This window comes from Anomaloglossus baeobatrachus, unplaced genomic scaffold (assembly GCF_048569485.1).
Source record: "Anomaloglossus baeobatrachus isolate aAnoBae1 unplaced genomic scaffold, aAnoBae1.hap1 Scaffold_3437, whole genome shotgun sequence".
Taxonomy (NCBI): Eukaryota; Metazoa; Chordata; class Amphibia; order Anura; family Aromobatidae; genus Anomaloglossus; species Anomaloglossus baeobatrachus.
Window position 1 is genome coordinate 49,142 of NW_027442805.1, and position 19,792 is coordinate 68,933.

Here is a 19,792-nt window from a genome sequence, read left to right on the forward strand (position 1 = left end):
CGCACTCCGAAAGGACCGAAACCTCGACTGTCCCCTCCTCTGTTGGGGTGTTTTTGGTTTGGCCTGGGGTAAGGATGTTTCCTTTCCCTTGGATTGTTTGATGATTTCATCCAATCTCTCACCAAACAAACGGTCGCCAGAAAATGGCAATCCAGTTAAGCACTTTTTGGAAGCCGAATCTGCCTTCCATTCCCGCAGCCACAAGGCCCTGCGTATTGCCACCGAATTGTCGGCTGCAACCGCCGTACGGCTCGCAGAGTCCAGGACAGCATTAATAGCGTAGGACGCAAATGCCGACGTTTGAGAGGTTATGGACGCCACCTGCGGCGCAGACGTACGTGTGAGTGCGTCAATTTGCGCCTGACCAGCTGAGATAGCTTGGAGTGCCCATACGGCTGCGAATGCTGGAGCAAAAGACGCGCCGATAGCTTCATAGATGGATTTCAACCAGAGCTCCATCTGTCTGTCAGTGGCATCCTTGAGTGAAGCTCCATCTTCCACTGCAACTATGGATCTAGCCACAAGTCTGGAGATTGGAGGATCCACCTTGGGACACTGAGTCCAGCCCTTGACCACGTCAGGGGGGAAAGGGTAACGTGTATCCTTAAGGCGCTTGGAAAAACGCTTATCTGGACAAGCTCGGTGTTTCTGGACTGCCTCTCTGAAGTCAGAGTGGTCCAGAAACATACTCTTTGTACGCTTGGGAAACCTGAAACGGAATTTCTCCTGCTGAGAGGCTGACTCCTCCACTGGAGGAGGTGAGGGAGAAATATCCAACATTTCATTGATGGACGCAATAAGATCATTCACTATGGCGTCCCCATCAGGCGTATCAAGGTTGAGAGCGGTCTCAGGATCATAATCCTGATCTGCTACCTCCGCTTCATCATACAGAGAGTCCTCTCGCTGAGACCCTGAACATTGTGATGATGTCGAGGGGATATCATAGCGAGCTCGCTTAATCGGTCTGGGGCTGCGGTCCGTGTCAGAGACCTCACCCTGGGATCCATGAGACACCCCGGGAGGACATTGCTGTTCCAACTGAGGGGGACCAGGGGGCAATGATTCCACAGTGCCCCTGGCTTGAGATGCCGGCCTGGACTGCAAGGCTTCTAATATCTTAGCCATAGTCTCAGAAAGTCTTTCAGTAAAAACTGCAAACTCCGTCCCTGTCACCTGGACAGTGTTAACAGGTGGTTCTCCCTGGGCCACCCTTAGCAGAGGCTCCGGCTGAGAAAGTGCCACAGGGGCCGTGTTGCACACAATGAGGGTCAGTGGAACCTGCCGGCAGTATAGCCGTACATGCTGCACAGGCAGCATAGTAAGTCTGTGCTTTGGCACCCTTGCAATTTGTGGACGACATGCTGTTGTCTCCTCTGAGCAATACAGGAGGGTATATAGACAAAAATCAACAGTGCACCATACACTGTAAAGTATAGTCTATAATCATATAATCTATAAGTACACTTCTGCACTAGTGGGGCCAGCACCACAGGTGCTGCTTACCGCCTGCGCAAAGCGGTTGTGTGGGCACCAGAAATCCTGCCTGGGTCTCCCTGAGCTTGTCTCTCCTCTCCAGCATTAGCAGAGCTGAGAGGAATGGCTGCCGGCGTCCTGAGGAGAGGAGGGAGCCGTGGGCGTGACCCAGAAAAGTGCGGGAACTGGTGCCCCACTGTGCAGAGTGAGGGGGGTGGAGTATGCAAAGCATGCTCCAGCCCTCAGTGCTGCCGTCCTGTACAGCGTCCCGCCCTTCCCCTGACTGGCAGGGCTGGGGGCGGGAAGAAAACGAGACTAGGCCGCAAAAGCCGGGGACTCGAGTTATAAGCGCGGCCGCCGTATAAGCGCGGTCGGCGCGGAAGTCCCCGGCGCACTAACAGTCCCAGCCGCGCCGCAGTGATAACCATGGCAGCGGCGGTCAGCGCGGCAGTCCCCCTACACGAACACACTCAGCGACGCTGAAGTGTGTAATGGCACAAACGCAGTCAGCGCTGCTGTCCCCGGTGCACTAGCACACCCAGCAATGCTGGAGTGTTGCTGTGCGCGGTCCCCACGGGGACACAGAGTACCTCAAAGTAGCAGGGCCATGTCCCTGAACGATACTCGGCTCCTATCCAGCATGGTCCTCAGGAGCTGTGGATGGAGCACGGTCTCCTGTGCTGGAGACCGAAAGGATCCCACTTCACCCAGGGAGGGATGGGGAAGGAAAGCAGCATGTGGGCTCCAGCCTCCGTACCCGCAATGGATACCTCAACCTTAACACCGCCGACAAGAGTGGGGTGAGAAGGGAGCATGCTGGGGGCCCTGTTATGGGCCCTCTTTTCTTCCATCCGACATAGTCAGCAGCTGCTGCTGACTAAGCTGTGGAGCTATGCGTGCATGTCTGACCTCCTTCGCACAAAGCATAAAAACTGATGAGCCCGTGGCAGCACGGGGGGTGTATAGGCTGAAGGGGAGGGGCTTTACACTTTTAGTGTAATACTTTGTGTGGCCTCCGGAGGCATAGCTATACACCCAATTGTCTGGGTCTCCCAATAAGGAGCGACAAAGAAATTATGATTATTAGTGATGGTTGCCTGCTGGCCCTCTAAAAATTATGAGGGCTGTCTGATGGTCCTCTAGAAATTGATTGAGGACTGCTTGATGGCCATCTAAAAATTGAGTGAGGTCCACCTGATGGCCCTCTAAAAATTATGAGCGGGGGTCAGCTGCTAACCCTCTAAAAATTGAGTGAGGGACAGCTGCTTTCCCTCTAAAAATTATGAGTGGGGGCTGCCTTATGACCTCTAAAAATTGTCCAAGGGCCGCCGGATACCCGCCTAAGTGAGAGCTGCCAGATGGTCCTCTAAAAATTGAGTGAGAGCTGCCTGATGAAACTTTAAAAATTATGAGTGAGGGCCGCCTTCTGGCCCTCTAAGAATTATGATGAGGGCCGGCTGTTGGACCTCTAAAAATTGATTGAGGGCCGCCAGATTGCCCTCTAAAAATTGATTACGGGCAGTCTGATGACCCTCTAAAAATTGAGTGAGGGCCACCTGATGGGCCTCTAAAAATTAAGAGTGCTGCATGATGACTCTGTGGATATGGTGGAGGAGCAGTACAAGAAAAATAATAAACCATGAACCGTATACCCGTTTTTGGATTTGAAATGGGCACATGGGAATACACCAGAAAAAAAAAGAACATTTGAATTGGCTTTACATTCCGCTGTCATCTGCTGGGCTTGAGAAGTTAGTGCCAATCCAAGCCTTGTTGATTTTGAGAATAGTCAGACTGTCAGCTTTTTCAGTTAACAGGTGGATCTGCCTATTAGTTATTATGCCCTCTTCAGCACTGAAAACCCATTAAATCAACTTAAGCATGGAGTGAACTGTGAATGCGACTGGTGAGACTCTGATTTGGCTCAAGTGTGTGGTGAGTAAAGCTATGAGTGAGGGCTGCCTGATGGCCCTGTAAAAAATTTGCAGCGAGGCCCGCATGGTAACCCTGTTGATATGATATAGAAGCAGAAGAAGGACAAGAAAAAGAAGAAACTATGACCGTATACCTTTTTGGTGTGTGAAGGGGTGCATGGGAATACACTAGACAAAAAAGAACATTTGAATTGGATATATGTCCCACTAATGCAATCCACTGGGGTTGAGAAGTCGGGGTCAATCCAGGCCTTGTTCATTTTGAGAACAGATAGCCTGTCAGTATTTTCAGTTGACAAGCGCATGCGCCTACTAGTTATTATGCCACACGCAGCACTAAAAACCCATAGAATTAAAGTGAACCAGTCAGGTCCCCTATGCACCCAGAACCATGAGCAGTTCTGGGTGCATATTGCTAATCTCTGCCCAACTGTACCTGTATCTGGTAGCATAGATAAGAGATTTCTAGAAAAAGTATTTCTAAAGCTCTTTTATGATATGCTAATGAGCGCAGGGACTAGTCGCAAGGGCGTTACTTCCTGCGCTCATTCCACTCTCTTAGCATGTTAGCACTCCCACAGGGGCATCCTAACATGCTATTCAATACCCATTGCCCAGCATCATCATCGGCAGTGACGCGTGTACCTGTGTCCATTGCATCGCCTCAGAGCGCTGCTCTTAGGGTCAATGTGCATGATCAGAAAACCCCAGACTTTTTGGTCATGCGCATTACACCACTTTGAAGCCACAACGCGCACACCCGGCTTCATAGTGCGCATGAACAGAAGTCCGGGGACCATGCACACTGAGCCGAAATCCAGTGTCGGGCACGGTGGTAGCAGAAAGGTGAGTGACCATGCCTCTGACGCTGCGCATTCATTAACATGTTACCACACCCACAGGGGCATGCTTACATGCTATAGGGGCCTACTAGCCAGGGGAACTAACGCCCTTGTGACTAGTCACTGGCCTCATTAGCATATCATAAAGGATCTTTAGAAATACTTTTTCTAAAGATCCCTTTATCTATTCTACTATAGGCTGAGACTGCTAGGCAGGGATTAGAAATATGCAGTTATTCAGAGAAAATGTATAAGTAATAGGTAAGAAATTAACAAACGTTGTGGCAGAATATACCTACTTATTTTAAAAAATTTTCTTTATTAATATGCATTTAAAAAAAACAAACAAAAACAAAAAACCATATGTGGACAAAAAATTCTTAGGTAGCATGGAGGTTTCTATGAGCCCAATTCAAAGACTCTGAGGCCTCAAAGCGCCAAAAACAAATAGATAATCAGAAAGGGAGGCAAAAAACGGGGGAGGGGGGGGTTCCCTTTTCTCTCACCCTAATTAGATATGTCACTGCCTGCCAATGGAGTACATCCTAATGTAAACGATGCCCCCATTGCTGACATGAAAATTATATGTTTCCAGAGCACTTCCTAGAATAACAGATAAGTGACTTGGAATTATTTGCTCCAAACCTTGAAACCCCAATCCCAATAAATCGAGAGGGAGTTGAGGGTCTGCTATCTAGGTTAGGAATCTAAAGTGCACTGAATTTATAAGTGGTAGTTATCATATGTTTTTTCTATGAGCCCCTAGTGGTAAAAATGTATTTATTTTACTTGAGACCCAAGTGACCTGACACGGAAAAGTGAGGACCAGATAAGGGAGAGCTGCCGAGGTATGGGGGCATCGTTTACATTAGGATGTACTCCATTGGCAGGCAGTGACATATCTAATTAGGGTGAGAGAAAAGGGAAACCCCCCTCCCCCGTTTTTTGCCTCCCTTTCTGATTATCTATTTGTTTTTGGTGCTTTGAGGCCTCAGAGTCTTTGAATTGGGCTCATAGAAACCTCCATGCTACCTAAGAATTTTTTGTCCACATATGGTTTTTGTTTGTTTTTTTTAAATGCATATTAATAAGGAATTTTTTTTAAAATAAGTGGATTAGAAATATGCACCTAGAACCGCTTGTGGTTCTGAGTGTATACAGGAACTGACAGGTTCACTTTAGCTTAAGCAAGGAGGGATTAGGGAGCCTCAAGTCCATGTAAAAAAAAAAATAAAGATTAGAGTTGAGCGGATTGCAAATAATCCGGGTCCGGCGGATCCGCGGCGGGTTGACAAAGAAGTCCGGATCCGATCTGGAATCCGGCCCTATATATGACAATGGGGAGCGGAATCCAGAGAGAGGAGAGAGAAAAAACAAATGTATCCGGATCGTGCACCCGGAATCCCGCGTCCGGGTCGGACTCGGATCTGACGCTCAAACCGTGCGGATCCGGATTTTGCCGATCCGGGTCCGCTCAACACTAATAAAGATGCATTCACACAGTGGGAGAAAGGCACAAATGCACTTCCTGTGCAAATAAATGAACAACGGACTTGGGGTGTTCTTTCCCCGGAATGGGTTAGAGAAAGTTCCTCCACGTGGTTCATAAATTTTCATTGGTAAATGTCTCCAAGGAGCTTATAAAAAAAGTTTGGAAACCCCTGCTGGAATCTATTTCAAGCTTTGGGGCTGCGTGATGCCCTGAGCTGGCATAAGAGGAACTGCCGCCCACCTTAGATGGAGCAAAATCTGCGTCGGGTGTATAAAGGTCCTTGTTGTGCCAGTTGTACCCTGAGTAGTGGCTTCAAATCAGGGATTTCTTATTGTTGGCCAAAGAAATCCGACTCCTCCTAAATGTAAATGTTTTCTGAGACCCTACTTTACATGTGTTCTAGGGTGTATTGGAGTTCTTCCTTATAATTTTTGACAGCCCTTCCACATAGTGTATACACTTTACCAGTCCAGGAGTCCTACTCCTTCCAAATGAGGAAATGTTTTCAGAGGCCATCCTCTAAGTGTATTCCAGGGTGAATTGCAATTTCATTCGAACAATGGACTTGTTCTTATGCCCCTTTACACGTCCAATTTCATACGTACCAGAAACACAGACATACGTAGAACCATTAAAATCAAAGGGTCTGTGCACACGTGTGTTTTTTTACGGACGTGTGTCTGTGTGGCGCACACGTGTGTCCATGTGTTCCACACAGAGACAAGTCCGTTTTTCTCCGGCAGCACTGATGTCACACGGACCACACACTGATGTGATCCGTGTGACACATACCATAGAAAACACGTATCTTTGAAATAATAAATGATTTTCTATACTCAACTGTCTCCAGCATTGCTGTCTTCAGCGCTGCTATCACTTGCTTCCGGGCCCGCTCATTATGCTCATTGCATATTCTTTGCACCGCAGACCTGGAAACAGCAGCACTGGAGACATCAGCACCGGTAACAGAATCTTTGGGGACAGGTGAGTAAAAAGTTCCTGCTCTCCGTGTGCTATCGCAGATAGCACACTGTGAACACTAGTGTGCCAAAATCACGTCACACAGAAGAGCCATACGCACCTTCAACAGGGCCTTGCAAAACATGAATGTTTTTCACAGACGTATGAAAGGGGCCTGTGGCAGATCTGTGGTTGCAGCGAAATTGTGGACAATCAGTGCCAGGTTTGTGGCTGTGTACAAATGGAACAATATGTCCATGATTTCACTGCAACCACAGATCTGCCAAAGATTTATCTCTGTGTGTAAAGTGGCCTTTAGTCCATTGTTCGAAACATGAAATATGGAGGCTGCGATACACATTCAGCTGAAATGTATTGCGGTGCAGAGACCCACCAAGTCCCTGCACTGCAATACAAGCCACTGACCAACAAGATATCTCGGGCATGCATACATGTCACATGCATATATTAGGCCCAAATATCTTTCATACTGGTCTACCACTTTTAAATGTCCCTAAATTGCTGCATCAAAAAACAAAAAAGTTACTGCATTTTGTATCAGCATTGTTCGGAGCCAGGCCATTTGTGTGACATAAGCAATGTTATAAGACAAAACAATCACTGATCTCGGGGAGACCAGCCAGAGAAAACACTGCCGGCAGCCAACGAGGGCGCTCAACACAGTGAAATCCTAGGTGCATGCCCCCTGGGAAATATGCAAATCAAAAACAAAAATGTCTGCGGAGCCTCTGTTAGGAGTCTCGACAGAAACTAGCCAGATATCCCTCCGGGAAGGACCTAGCCAAGGAGTGGCTCTTTTTAGGAAACCACCGTGCTAGGTCCTTCCCGGAGGGATATCTGGCTAGTTTCTGTCGAGACTTCTAACAGAGGCTCCACAGACTTTTTTGATTTGATTGTTTTGTCTTATTGGTCTACTAGGCATTGCTCCCACCTGGCCAGAATCCTACTCCACACTGATGAGGGGCAATACCCCGAAACAGCTGTGGATGGGTACCTGGCCTTGGTATTTCCCTTGTCATATCTTTAAACTTGTCAAAGAGTTGGATATTGACTAAAAGGGCCACTTAATATGGTGGTTACGGTGGTTTCCTAAAAAGAGCCACTCCTTGGCTAGGTCCTTCCCGGAGGGATATCTGGCTAGTTTCTGTGTCGAGACTCCTAAGGCTAGTTTCACACTTGCGTTGGGTTGAATCCGCTGGGTCCGTTGCTGCGTCGTTTTGACGTATTCGTTATTTTTGTGGTGTCAACGGATGCAACGGGTCCGTTATTTCACAGGAATCCGTTAGCTGATTCCTGTGAAATAACGGACCGTTGCATCCGTTTGGCGTCCGTCTAACGGAATCCGTCGGCTCTGTTTTATTTCTTTTTTCATTTTTTTTCATTCTGGGCATGCTCAGTAGAAATTAGCGGAATCCAGCAGCGGATTCCGTTGTTAAGCACTTAGCAGCGGAATCCGCTATCATAGGGAACCATTATAAATTTTAACGGAACCAACGGAATCCGTTGGTTGGCGTCATTTTGACGCCAGCATTTAACGTTACATTCTGCGTTGCTTCCGCTCGGCGGAAGCAACGGAGCATCGGCCAACGGAAGCAACGCAGGTACTTTTGGTACAATCCGTCATCAATGCAAGTTTATGGGAAACAACGGAATCCGTTAACGGATTCCGCTGTTTCCCAAGACAGCGGATTGCGCCAAAAAAAAAAAACAACGCAAGTGTGAAAGTACCCTAACAGAGGCTCCTCGGACTTTTTTGATAAACAATGTTATGTGATGGCTGCAGCCGATAAGCAAGCTGGGCTCAGTGACTGCAGCGATATTCAGCATAGCCAGGGTTCATTCAGTTTGTGTGCTGTCCAGGCATGCACTGGCCGATTTCCCACACGGACCAATGGTTGGCATAAAAACAATCACAGTAGGAGTTTTACGGTGCAGAATAATATCGGCAATGTAAAGGATGAGCACACGGAGCTACAGCAGCCTGTCATGGCCGCACTCTGCAGACTGACAGCTTTTTGCTAGTGGCCGTCTGACCCCGTTCGTGCGTTTAGTCTAGTGAGTCCGGCGTCCACTACAGTCCTAGGTTCTCATCTGGCCCCTAGGGAAAATGAATTCCTCTCCTCTGACCTGGATGCAGAGTCAGACTATGTTCACATAGTACATTTTTGCAGGTCACACACGGCGGCACAGGTCACACACGGCGGCACAGGTCACACACTGCGGCACAGGTCACACACTGCGCCACAGGTCACACACTGCGCCACAGGTCACACACTGCGGCACAGGTCACACGCTGCGGCACAGGTCACACGCTCCGGCACAGGTCACACGCTACGGCACAGGTCACACGCTGCGTACAGGTCACACACTCCGGCACAGGTCACACACTGCGGCACAGGTCACAGGTCACACACTGCGGTACAGGTCACAGGTCACACACTGCGGTACAGGTCACACACTGCGGCATAGGTCACACACTGCGGCACAGGTCACACACTGCGGCACAGGTCACAGGTCACACACTGCGGTACAGGTCACACACTGCGGCATAGGTCACACACTGCGTACAGGTCCCACACTGCGGCACAGGTCACACACTGCGGCACAGGTCACACACTGCGGTACAGGTCACACACTGCGGTACAGGTCACACACTGCGGTACAGGTCACACACTGCGGCACAGGTCACACACTGCGGCACAGGTCACACACTGCGGCACAGGTCACACACTGCGGCACAGGTCACACACTGGGCACAGGTCACACACTGCGGCACAGGTCACACACTGCGGCACAGGTCACACACTGCGGCACAGGTCACACACAGCGGCACAGGTCACACACAGCGGTACAGGTCACACACTCCGGCACAGGTCACACACGGCGGCATAGGTCACACACTGCGTACAGGTCACACACTGCGGTACAGGTCACACACTGGGTACAGGTCACACACTGGGTACAGGTCACACACTGGGTACAGGTCACACACTGCGGCACAGGTCACAGGTCACACACTGCGGTACAGGTCACACACTCCGGCACAGGTCACACACTGCGGCACAGGTCACACACCGCGGCACAGGTCACACACCGCGGCACAGATCACACACCGCGGCACAGGTCACACACCGCGGCACAGGTCACACACCGCGGCACAGGTCACACACCGCGGCACAGGTCACACACTGCGTACAGGTCACACACTGCGTACAGGTCACACACTGTGGCACAGGTCACACACTGGGCACAGGTCACACACTGCGGCACAGGACACACACTGCGGCACAGGTCACACACTGCGGCACAGGTCACACACTGCGTACAGGTCACACACCGTGGCACAGGTCACACACTGCGGTACAGGTCACACACTGGGTACAGGTCACACACTGGGTACAGGTCACACACTGCGGCACAGGTCACAGGTCACACACTGCAGTACAGGTCACACACTCCGGCACAGGTCACACACTGCGGCACAGGTCACACACTGCGGCACAGGTCACACACCGCGGCACAGGTCACACACCGCGGCACAGGTCACACACCGCGGCACAGGTCACACACCGCGGCACAGGTCACACACCGCGGCACAGGTCACACACTGCGGCACAGGTCACACACTGCGTACAGGTCACACACCGTGGCACAGGTCACACACTGGGCACAGGTCACACACTGGGCACAGGTCACACACTGCGGCACAGGTCACACACTGCGTACAGGTCACACACCGTGGCACAGGTCACACACTGGGCACAGGTCACACACTGGGCACAGGTCACACACTGGAGACAGGTCACACACTGGGCACAGGTCACACACTGCGGCACAGGTCACACACTGCGGCACAGGTCACACACTGGGCACAGGTCACACACTGCGGCACAGGTCACACACTGCGGCACAGGTCACACACTGCGGCACAGGTCACACACAGCGGCACAGGTCACACACAGCGGTACAGGTCACACACAGCGGTACAGGTCACACACTCCGGCACAGGTCACACACGGCGGCATAGGTCACACACTGCGTACAGGTCACACACTGCGGTACAGGTCACACACTGGGTACAGGTCACACACTGGGTACAGGTCACACACTGGGTACAGGTCACACACTGCGGCACAGGTCACAGGTCACACACTGCGGTACAGGTCACACACTCCGGCACAGGTCACACACTGCGGCACAGGTCACACACCGCGGCACAGGTCACACACCGCGGCACAGGTCACACACCGCGGCACAGGTCACACACCGCGGCACAGGTCACACACTGCGTACAGGTCACACACTGTGGCACAGGTCACACACTGTGGCACAGGTCACACACTGGGCACAGGTCACACACTGCGGCACAGGACACACACTGCGGCACAGGTCACACACTGCGGCACAGGTCACACACTGGGCACAGGTCACACACTGGAGACAGGTCACACACTGGAGACAGGTCACACACTGCGGCACAGGTCACACACCGCGGCACAGGTCACACACCGCGACACAGGTCACACACTGCGGCACAGGTCACACACTGCGGCACAGGTCACACACTGCGGCACAGGTCACACACTGCGGCACAGGTCACACACCGTGGCACAGGTCACACACTGGGCACAGGTCACACACTGGAGACAGGTCACACACTGGGCACAGGTCACACACTGGAGACAGGTCACACACTGGGCACAGGTCACACACTGGGCACAGGTCACACACTGGGCACAGGTCACACACTGGAGACAGGTCACACACTGGGCACAGGTCACACACTGCGGCACAGGTCACACACTGCGGCACAGGTCACACACTGCGTACAGGTCACACACTGGGCACAGGTCACACACTGCGTACAGGTCACACACTGGGCACAGGTCACACACTGGGCACAGGTCACACACTGCGGCACAGGTCACACACTGGGCACAGGTCACACACTGGAGACAGGTCACACACTGCGGCACAGGTCACACACCGCGGCACAGGTCACACACCGCGACACAGGTCACACACTGCGGCACAGGTCACACACCGCGGCACAGGTCACACACCGCGACACAGGTCACACACTGCGTACAGGTCACACACTGGAGACAGGTCACACACTGGGCACAGGTCACACACTGGGCACAGGTCACACACTGGGCACAGGTCACACACTGGGCACAGGTCACACACTGGAGACAGGTCACACACTGGGCACAGGTCACACACTGCGGCACAGGTCACACACTGCGGCACAGGTCACACACCGTGGCACAGGTCACACACTGCGGCACAGGTCACACACTGGGCACAGGTCACACACTGGAGACAGGTCACACACTGCGGCACAGGTCACACACCGCGGCACAGGTCACACACTGCGGCACAGGTCACACACCGCGGCACAGGTCACACACCGCGACACAGGTCACACACTGCGTACAGGTCACACACCGTGGCACAGGTCACACACTGGGCACAGGTCACACACTGGAGACAGGTCACACACTGGGCACAGGTCACACACTGGGCACAGGTCACACACTGGGCACAGGTCACACACTGGGCACAGGTCACACACTGGGCACAGGTCACACACTGGAGACAGGTCACACACTGCGGCACAGGTCACACACTGCGGCACAGGTCACACACCGCGGCACAGGTCACACACCGCGACACAGGTCACACACCGCGACACAGGTCACACACTGCGGCACAGGTCACACACCGCGGCACAGGTCACACACTGGAGACAGGTCACACACTGGGCACAGGTCACACACTGCGGCACAGGTCACACACTGCGGCACAGGTCACACACCGCGGCACAGGTCACACACCGCGACACAGGTCACACACTGCGGCACAGGTCACACACCGCGGCACAGGTCACACACTGGAGACAGGTCACACACCGCGACACAGGTCACACACCGTGGCACAGGTCACACACTGGGCACAGGTCACACACTGGAGACAGGTCACACACTGGGCACAGGTCACACACTGGGCACAGGTCACACACTGGGCACAGGTCACACACCGTGGCACAGGTCACACACTGGGCACAGGTCACACACTGGAGACAGGTCACACACTGGGCACAGGTCACACACTGGGCACAGGTCACACACTGGGCACAGGTCACACACTGGAGACAGGTCACACACTGGAGACAGGTCACACACTGCGGCACAGGTCACACACTGCGGCACAGGTCACACACCGTGGCACAGGTCACACACGGTACAGCCCCGCCGCCAGCCTGTGACCTTCACATTCACAGGAAGGCACTCGCCCCCTTCTCTGTCCAGTCAGATGATGCAGAGCTCCGCCCTATCTCCGCCCAGTCAGATCGCGTAGAGCTCCGCCCCCCAGGGTCACCTGATGTGCTTGTCGGAGTCACATGACAGGCAGGATCTCCTTGGCTCTGGGAACGGGAAGAAGCTCGTAGCTGTCCGCGGATAGAAGACATGGCGGGCGGCCTAGCACGGGGGAAGCTGATCGCGGTGATCGGGGACGAGGACACCTGCACCGGCTTCTTGCTCGGAGGAATCGGGGAGCTCAACAAGAACAGGAAGCCGAATTTCCTGGTGGTAGAAAAGGAGACGAGCGTAACGGAGATAGAGGAGACGTTCAGGTGAGAGACCCTGCGGTATGGGGCGGCACCGTGACAGGCTATCGTGCTGTATCGTGACAGGAGAGGCACCAGCTGGACAGAGGTGGCTCATCTAATACAGTGTATGCGGCACCGTCACCTCCCCATGGAGCGTGTCACCTCAATCCTGATCACACACAGGCCACCTCCTGTGTGCGATGGGCGTTCCGGTAGGGTCCGGTGGGCAGTGAGGCCGGGTGTGGTGGGCGCTGAGGCCGGGTCCGGTGGGCGCTGAGGCCGGGTCCGGTGGGCGCTGAGGCCGGATCCGGTGGGCGCTGGGGTAGGGTGTGGTGGGCGCTGGGGTAGGGTCCGGTGGGCACTGAGGCCGGGTGTGGTGGGCGCTGGGGTAGGGTCCGGTGGGCAGTGAGGCCGGGTCCGGTGGGCAGTGAGGCCGGGTGTGGTGGGCGCTGGGGTAGGGTCCGGTGGGCAGTGAGGCCGGGTCCGGTGGGCAGTGAGGCCGGGCGTGGTGGGCACTGAGGTAGGGTCCGGTGGGCAGTGAGGCCGGGCGTGGTGGGCGCTGGGGTAGGGTCCGGTGGGCAGTGAGGCCGGGCGTGGTGGGCGCTGGGGTAGGGTCCGGTGGGCAGTGAGGCCGGGTGTGGTGGGCGCTGGGGTAGGGTCCGGTGGGCAGTGAGGCCGGGTCCGGTGGCCGTTGTGACACCTTTTATAGCACTTGATAGCTGACTCTTTTACCCAGTGTGATCTCTTCTCCAGTGATATTTATAGTGAGATGTGACAGCTTAGGGCCTTATGTAATAATACAGCATTAGTGGGCACTGGTGTGGGGTCCGGAGGGCGTTGGGCGGAGTGGTGTGGGGTAGGGTTCGGTAGGTGCTGTGTCTGCGGGTGTGATATTTGTAGAGATGTGACAGCTTAGTGCCTAATCTAGTAGTACAGCATTAATGTGCAGCAGAGGGCACTGAGGCAGGGTACGCTGTCTGCGATTGTGGTATTTATATTGAGACTAGAAGGTGGCCCGATTCTACGCATCGGGTATTCTAGAATTTACGTATTGTGTAGTTCATGTATGATTTTTGTTATATATATATATATATATATATATATATATATATATAGATGTTGTTGTCTGTAGTTACCAAGTGTTTGTGTAGGAGCTGTACATGTTCTGGGTGTTGTCTGGGTGTGACGGGGGTTGATAGCGGTGTTGTATGTGTGTTGCGTGTGTTGCGTTGTTTGTGGAGCGCTGTGTGTCTGTAGCGTTGTGTGTGTGTTGCGCGGTTTGTGTGTGTGTGGTGTGTTTTGGGGGGAGGTATGTTTTGAGCAATGTGTGTGTTGTGCGGTATGTGCGTATATTTGTGTGTGCCGCGGTGTTTGTGTGTTGGGTGTTGTGTGTGTGCAGCGTTGTCTGTGTGTGTGGGTGTCTGTGTAGGGCAGTTGTTTGTGGTTCCCAGTGTGTGTGTGTGTGTGTGGTGTGTTGTGCAGTGCGCGCGCGTGTGTGTGTGTGTGTGTGTGTGTGTGCATCAGCCTCTCTTCTCTCAGCCTACCTCTCCCAGCCTCCCTCCTCCCAGCCTCCCTCAGCATCAGCCTCCCTCTCCCAGCCTCCCCAGCATCAGCCTCCGCCAGCATCAGCCTCTCTCCTTCCAGCCTCCTCCAGCATCAGCCTCCCTCTCCCAGCCTTCCCCAGGATCAGCCTCTCTCCTCCCAGCCTCCGTCCTCCCAGCCTTCCCCAGCATCAGCTTTCCCCTCCCAGCCTCCCTCAGCATCAGCCTTCCCCAGCATCAGCCTCTCTCCTCCCAGCCTCAGCCTCTATCCTTCCAGCCTCCCCCAGCATCAGCCTCTCTCCTTCCAGCTTCCCTCAGCATCAGCCTCCCCTTCCCAGCCTTCCCCAGGATCAGCCTCTCTCCTCCCAGCCTCCTTCCTCCCAGCCTCCCTCAGCATCAGCCTTCTGCTCCCAGTCTCCCCCAGCATCAGCCTCCCCATGCATCAGCCTCCACCAGCATCAGCCTCTCTCCTTCCAGCCTCCCCCAGCATCAGCCTCCCCTTCCCAGCCTTCCCCAGGATCAGCCTCTCTCCTCCCAGCCTCCTTCCTCCCAGCCTCCCTCTCCCAGCCTCCCTCAGCATCAGCCTTCCGCTCCCAGTCTCCCCCAGCATCAGCCTCCCCAAGCATCAGCCTCCACCAGCATCAGCCTCTCTTCTTCCAGCCTCCCCCAGCATCAGCCTCTCTCCTTCCAGCCTCCCTCAGCATCAGCCTCCCGTTCCCAGTCTTCCCCAGGATCAGCCTCTCTCCTCCCAGCCTCCTTCCTCCCAGCCTCCCTCAGCATCAGCCTTCCCCTCCCAGTCTCCCCCAGCATCAGCCTCCCCAAGCATCAGCCTCCACCAGCATTAGCCTCTCTCCTTCCAGCCTCCCCCAGCATCAGCCTCCCCATGCATCAGCCTCTCTCCTTCCAGCCTCTCTCCTTCCAGCCTCCCCCAGCATCAGCCTCCCCTTCCCAGCCTTCCCCAGGATCAGCCTCTCTCCTCCCAGCCTCCTTCCTCCCAGCCTCCCTCTCCCAGCCTCCCTCAGCATCAGCCTTCCGCTCCCAGCCTCCCCAAGCATCAGCCTCCACCAGCATCAGCCTCCCTCGTCCCAGCCTCCCCCTCCCAGCCTCCCCCACCATCAGCCTCTCTCCTCCCAGCCTTCCCCATGATCAGCCTCTCTGCTCCCAGCCTCCTCCAGCACGCCGTGCTCCTCTGCCGACACTCACACACCCGATCGCATCCACTCACACACACCCGATCGCATCCACTCACACACACCCGATCGCATCCACTCACACACACCCGATCGCATCCACTCACACATACCCGATCGCATCCACTCACACACACCCGATCGCATCCACTCACACACACCCGATCGCATCCACTCACACACACAGACACTGACGATATCGCACATACGCGCTTATACTCACAACATCCGGGGATATCACATGCTTCTGGCCATGTGATCCTCCCGCAGGTCCTGGAAGATCACAACAGCACAGTACCGCCGCCGAGAAGCAAGCGATATCCCAGGATGTTGTGAGTATGTGGATGCGATGTGATGTGTGTGTGTGAGTGAGTGTGATCTGATTTGTGTGTGTGTATGTGTATGTGTGTGCTGTTATGTGTGTGTGCTGTTATGTGTCTGTATTTTCCGGCGCTGCAGGACCTTGATGTGTGGATGCGATGTGATGTGTGTGTGAGGTGTGTGAGAGTGAGTGTGAGCCGGTGTACACTGGTAACTATGATACACATCGGGTAACTAAGGGACCTTAGTTACCCGATGTGTATAATGGTTACCAGCTTTCACGGCCTCCGTGAAGATCCCAGCATCGCAAGGTTATGTGTGGCGCTGCTGGGATCCTGACGGAGCCGGTGTAGAAGCAAGCGATATCCCAGCATGTTGTGATGTGTGAGGTGTGTGTGAGAGTGAGTGTGAGAGTGAGTGTGATCTGATGTGTGTGTACTCACCTGGGAATCGGAGCCCCGTGTCAGTTAGGCAAGAGCGAGCGTGGATTGCGTGAGGGGGGCGGGGCCTGCAGAGAGCCGGGGCGAGAGGCCAATCCGTGTGGGGGGGCGGGGCCATGGCGAGCCCAGCGGCCAATCAGCTTTGTGTCACCGTAAGGACACAATTTCGGAGCATGACAGACAGACAGATAGACAGACAGACAGACAGAATAAGGCAATTATATATATAGATGTGACAGCTTAGTGCCTTATGTAATAGTACAGCAGTAGTGTGCAGCAGTGGCTGGTGGTCTCAGCAGTAGGACCCTCAGCCATGAGACCTCATACTTCCCTCCTTACATGGGACACATCAGACGTCTTCTCTTCCCCTTTCTGTGGTCACGCGCTGGTTTCCCCCTGACGTTGGCTGTATGTTGTTCATCATAGCAGAGGACTGTTTACTGCAAACATCGTCCTCCCGCTGTAGGGAATATCTGCCCTGAACCAGCCTGTCCGCAGCCTCTGGCCGTCCTCCATTATTGCAGTGTCCTCCTGGTGTAGGGAAGATCTGCCCTGAACCAGCCTGTCCGCAGCCTCTGGCCGTCCTCCATTATTGTAGTGTCCTCCCGGTGTAGGGAATATCTGCCCTGAACCAGCCTGTCCGCAGCCTCTGTCCATCCTCCATTATTGTAGTGTCCTCCCGGTGTAGGGAATATCTGCCCAGAACCAGCCTGTCCGCAGCCTCTGTCCATCCTCCATTATTGTAGTGTCCTCCCGGTGTAGGGAATATCTGCCCGGAACCAGCCTGTCCGCAGCCTCTGTCCATCCTCCATTATTGTAGTGTCCTCCCGGTGTAGGGAATATCTGCCCGGAACCAGCCTGTCCGCAGCCTCTGGCCGTCCTCCATTATTGTAGTGTCCTCCCGGTGTAGGGAATATCTGCCCTGAACCAGCCTGTCCGCAGCCTCTGTCCATCCTCCATTATTGTAGTGTCCTCCCGGTGTAGGGAATATCTGCCCTGAACCAGCCTGTCCGCAGCCTCTGTCCGTCCTCCATTATTGTAGTGTCCTCCACATTTCTCTCTGAACCACCAGTCACTTCAGTTCATTCCACAAATAGCAATTCCCTATGAAAGTTAAAGGCCTGTGACAATTAAAGGGGATCTGTCGCTAGGTTGTTGGGCAGCTTAATATAGTGACCCTGAATCCACTGCAGGGTCTTTTTTTTTTTCTCTAGCTGTTTTCATTTTTCTCTGCTGCCGTTCAGTGCACCATTCAGCATGGTGAATACAAAGGGGTGGTCTCATGAAGATGACACATGTCCTGTTTGGGTATACAGACCCTCATATAGGGGGTCTCACACTCGGGACCCTACATGAGCCAGAACGGACGGCTGATCTATGATGGGCTTTCATTCTGGTGTCTTCCCACCATCCTTGCATTTATACACCCACCGTGTAGTGTCACCTTCTTCCCACAAGACACAGCCGTGCTACCAGCCACTGATCAGACAACACGCTTAGAGGGGCTCTCCTGTGAATACAAGATATAACCCATCCCTGGTAGAACAATGGCAGCTGTGAGATGTACTGCAGATCGCTCAGTGCACATCGCTTACTATGGTCTGATTGTGTAGTCAGGATATTAAACCACTGATTGATAAAGGAGTACCGTTTGGCGATCATATTGTGCCACCGATCAGCCCGTGTAGAAGGACCTAACTCTAGCCTTGGGAAGAGTACAGCAGATGTGATGAAATCCTCTCCCCATCCTTCCATTGCTGACGCCCTGGAAGTCTTCTCTCTGATTACAAGCAGCAGGCATGTGACCACTGTAATCACAGCCTGAGACCCCCACCCGAGCGCCAGTGATGGATGACTGGGGACAGAGGACCTGTGGTTTATTCTGTAATTTCGTCACCTCTTTTCTAGGGCTGGGTACCCATTTAAAATCACAGTTCTGGTATTCAATTTTCTGGTACTGCATTTATAACTCTTTCTCTTGTTCCCTTTATCCAGGAGTTTTCTACAGCGAGAAGATATTGGCATTATACTGATTAACCAGTTCATTGCTGAGATGATCCGGCACGCTATAGATGCACACAACGTCTCCATTCCAGCCGTCCTTGAGATCCCATCTAAGGAGCACCCGTATGACGCCAACAAGGACTCCATCCTGCGCAGGGCAAAGGGCATGTTCACATCGGATGACTTGCGATAATTTATTTAACCCTACAATCCCTGTCTGGGACCTTCTGAGAATAAAGTTGTGTAATTCCCTCCTACATGATACTGTATGCTGTGACAGGTTATTTTCTTGTGTTCTTATTTATTCCTGCTGCCGGAGCGGTCTTTCTATTTTTGTACACTTCTTGTCAGACCAAATGATATAAAGCTTGTTCTGTGCTGCTGTTCTGACTAGTCTTGAGCAAGTAGTTAACTATTGTTTGTACTCGCTATGCTGTTAGCGAGTACTGTCTGCTACTCGCATATTCGTTACGAGTAGCGGGCGCAATGTAGGTCGATGGGAAATACTTGCTAAGTAGCGAGTAACCCGAAAGCCGCAATATTTGCTACTTGCACGAAAAGTATGGCTTTCGGGTTACTCACTACTTAACGAGTATTTCCCATTGACCTACATTGCGCCCGCTACTCGTAACGAATATGCGAGTAGCATATGCGAGTAGCAGACAGTACTCGCTAACAGCATAGCGAGTACGAATATGCGAGTAGTGGACAGTACTCACTAACAGCATAGCGAGTACGAATAGTCAACTACTCCCTCAACACTAGTTTTGACCCTTATTCATACTTGTACCATTGGTGTATTTAATGCTCAGTTATCTATATATTGGAGGACATGCTCCTATCATTACTTTCTCTAATACCCAGGCGCGCTGGGTCTGGAGCGCCATCTATGTCTTGTCTGCATCAGTTTATGTAAATGATTAGTTTCTAAAGATTGATAACCTGCATTAGAAGA

At 53.1% G+C, this 19,792-nt stretch overlaps 1 protein-coding gene across 1 annotated transcript; it reads left to right on the forward strand.

Moving 5' to 3' along the window:
• Window positions 1–13,105: 13,105 nt before the first annotated feature.
• LOC142271997 (V-type proton ATPase subunit F) lies at window positions 13,106–19,094 on the forward strand. Its single transcript, XM_075332492.1, has 2 exons — window positions 13,106–13,365; window positions 18,829–19,094. The coding sequence occupies exons 1-2, from the start codon at window positions 13,199–13,201 to the stop codon at window positions 19,028–19,030; spliced, it is 369 nt and encodes a 122-aa protein (XP_075188607.1). The 5' UTR covers window positions 13,106–13,198; the 3' UTR covers window positions 19,031–19,094.
• Window positions 19,095–19,792: the final 698 nt, after the last annotated feature.

Excerpts from the sequence above, each read along its gene's own strand:
- LOC142271997 (XM_075332492.1), top strand. The coding sequence starts at position 13,199 with ATGGCGGGCGGCCTAGCACGGGGGAAGCTGATCGCGGTGATCGGGGAC. Across the intron at positions 13,366-18,828 it reads GAGATAGAGGAGACGTTCAG|GAGTTTTCTACAGCGAGAAG; the intron begins GTGAGAGACCCT and ends CCCTTTATCCAG.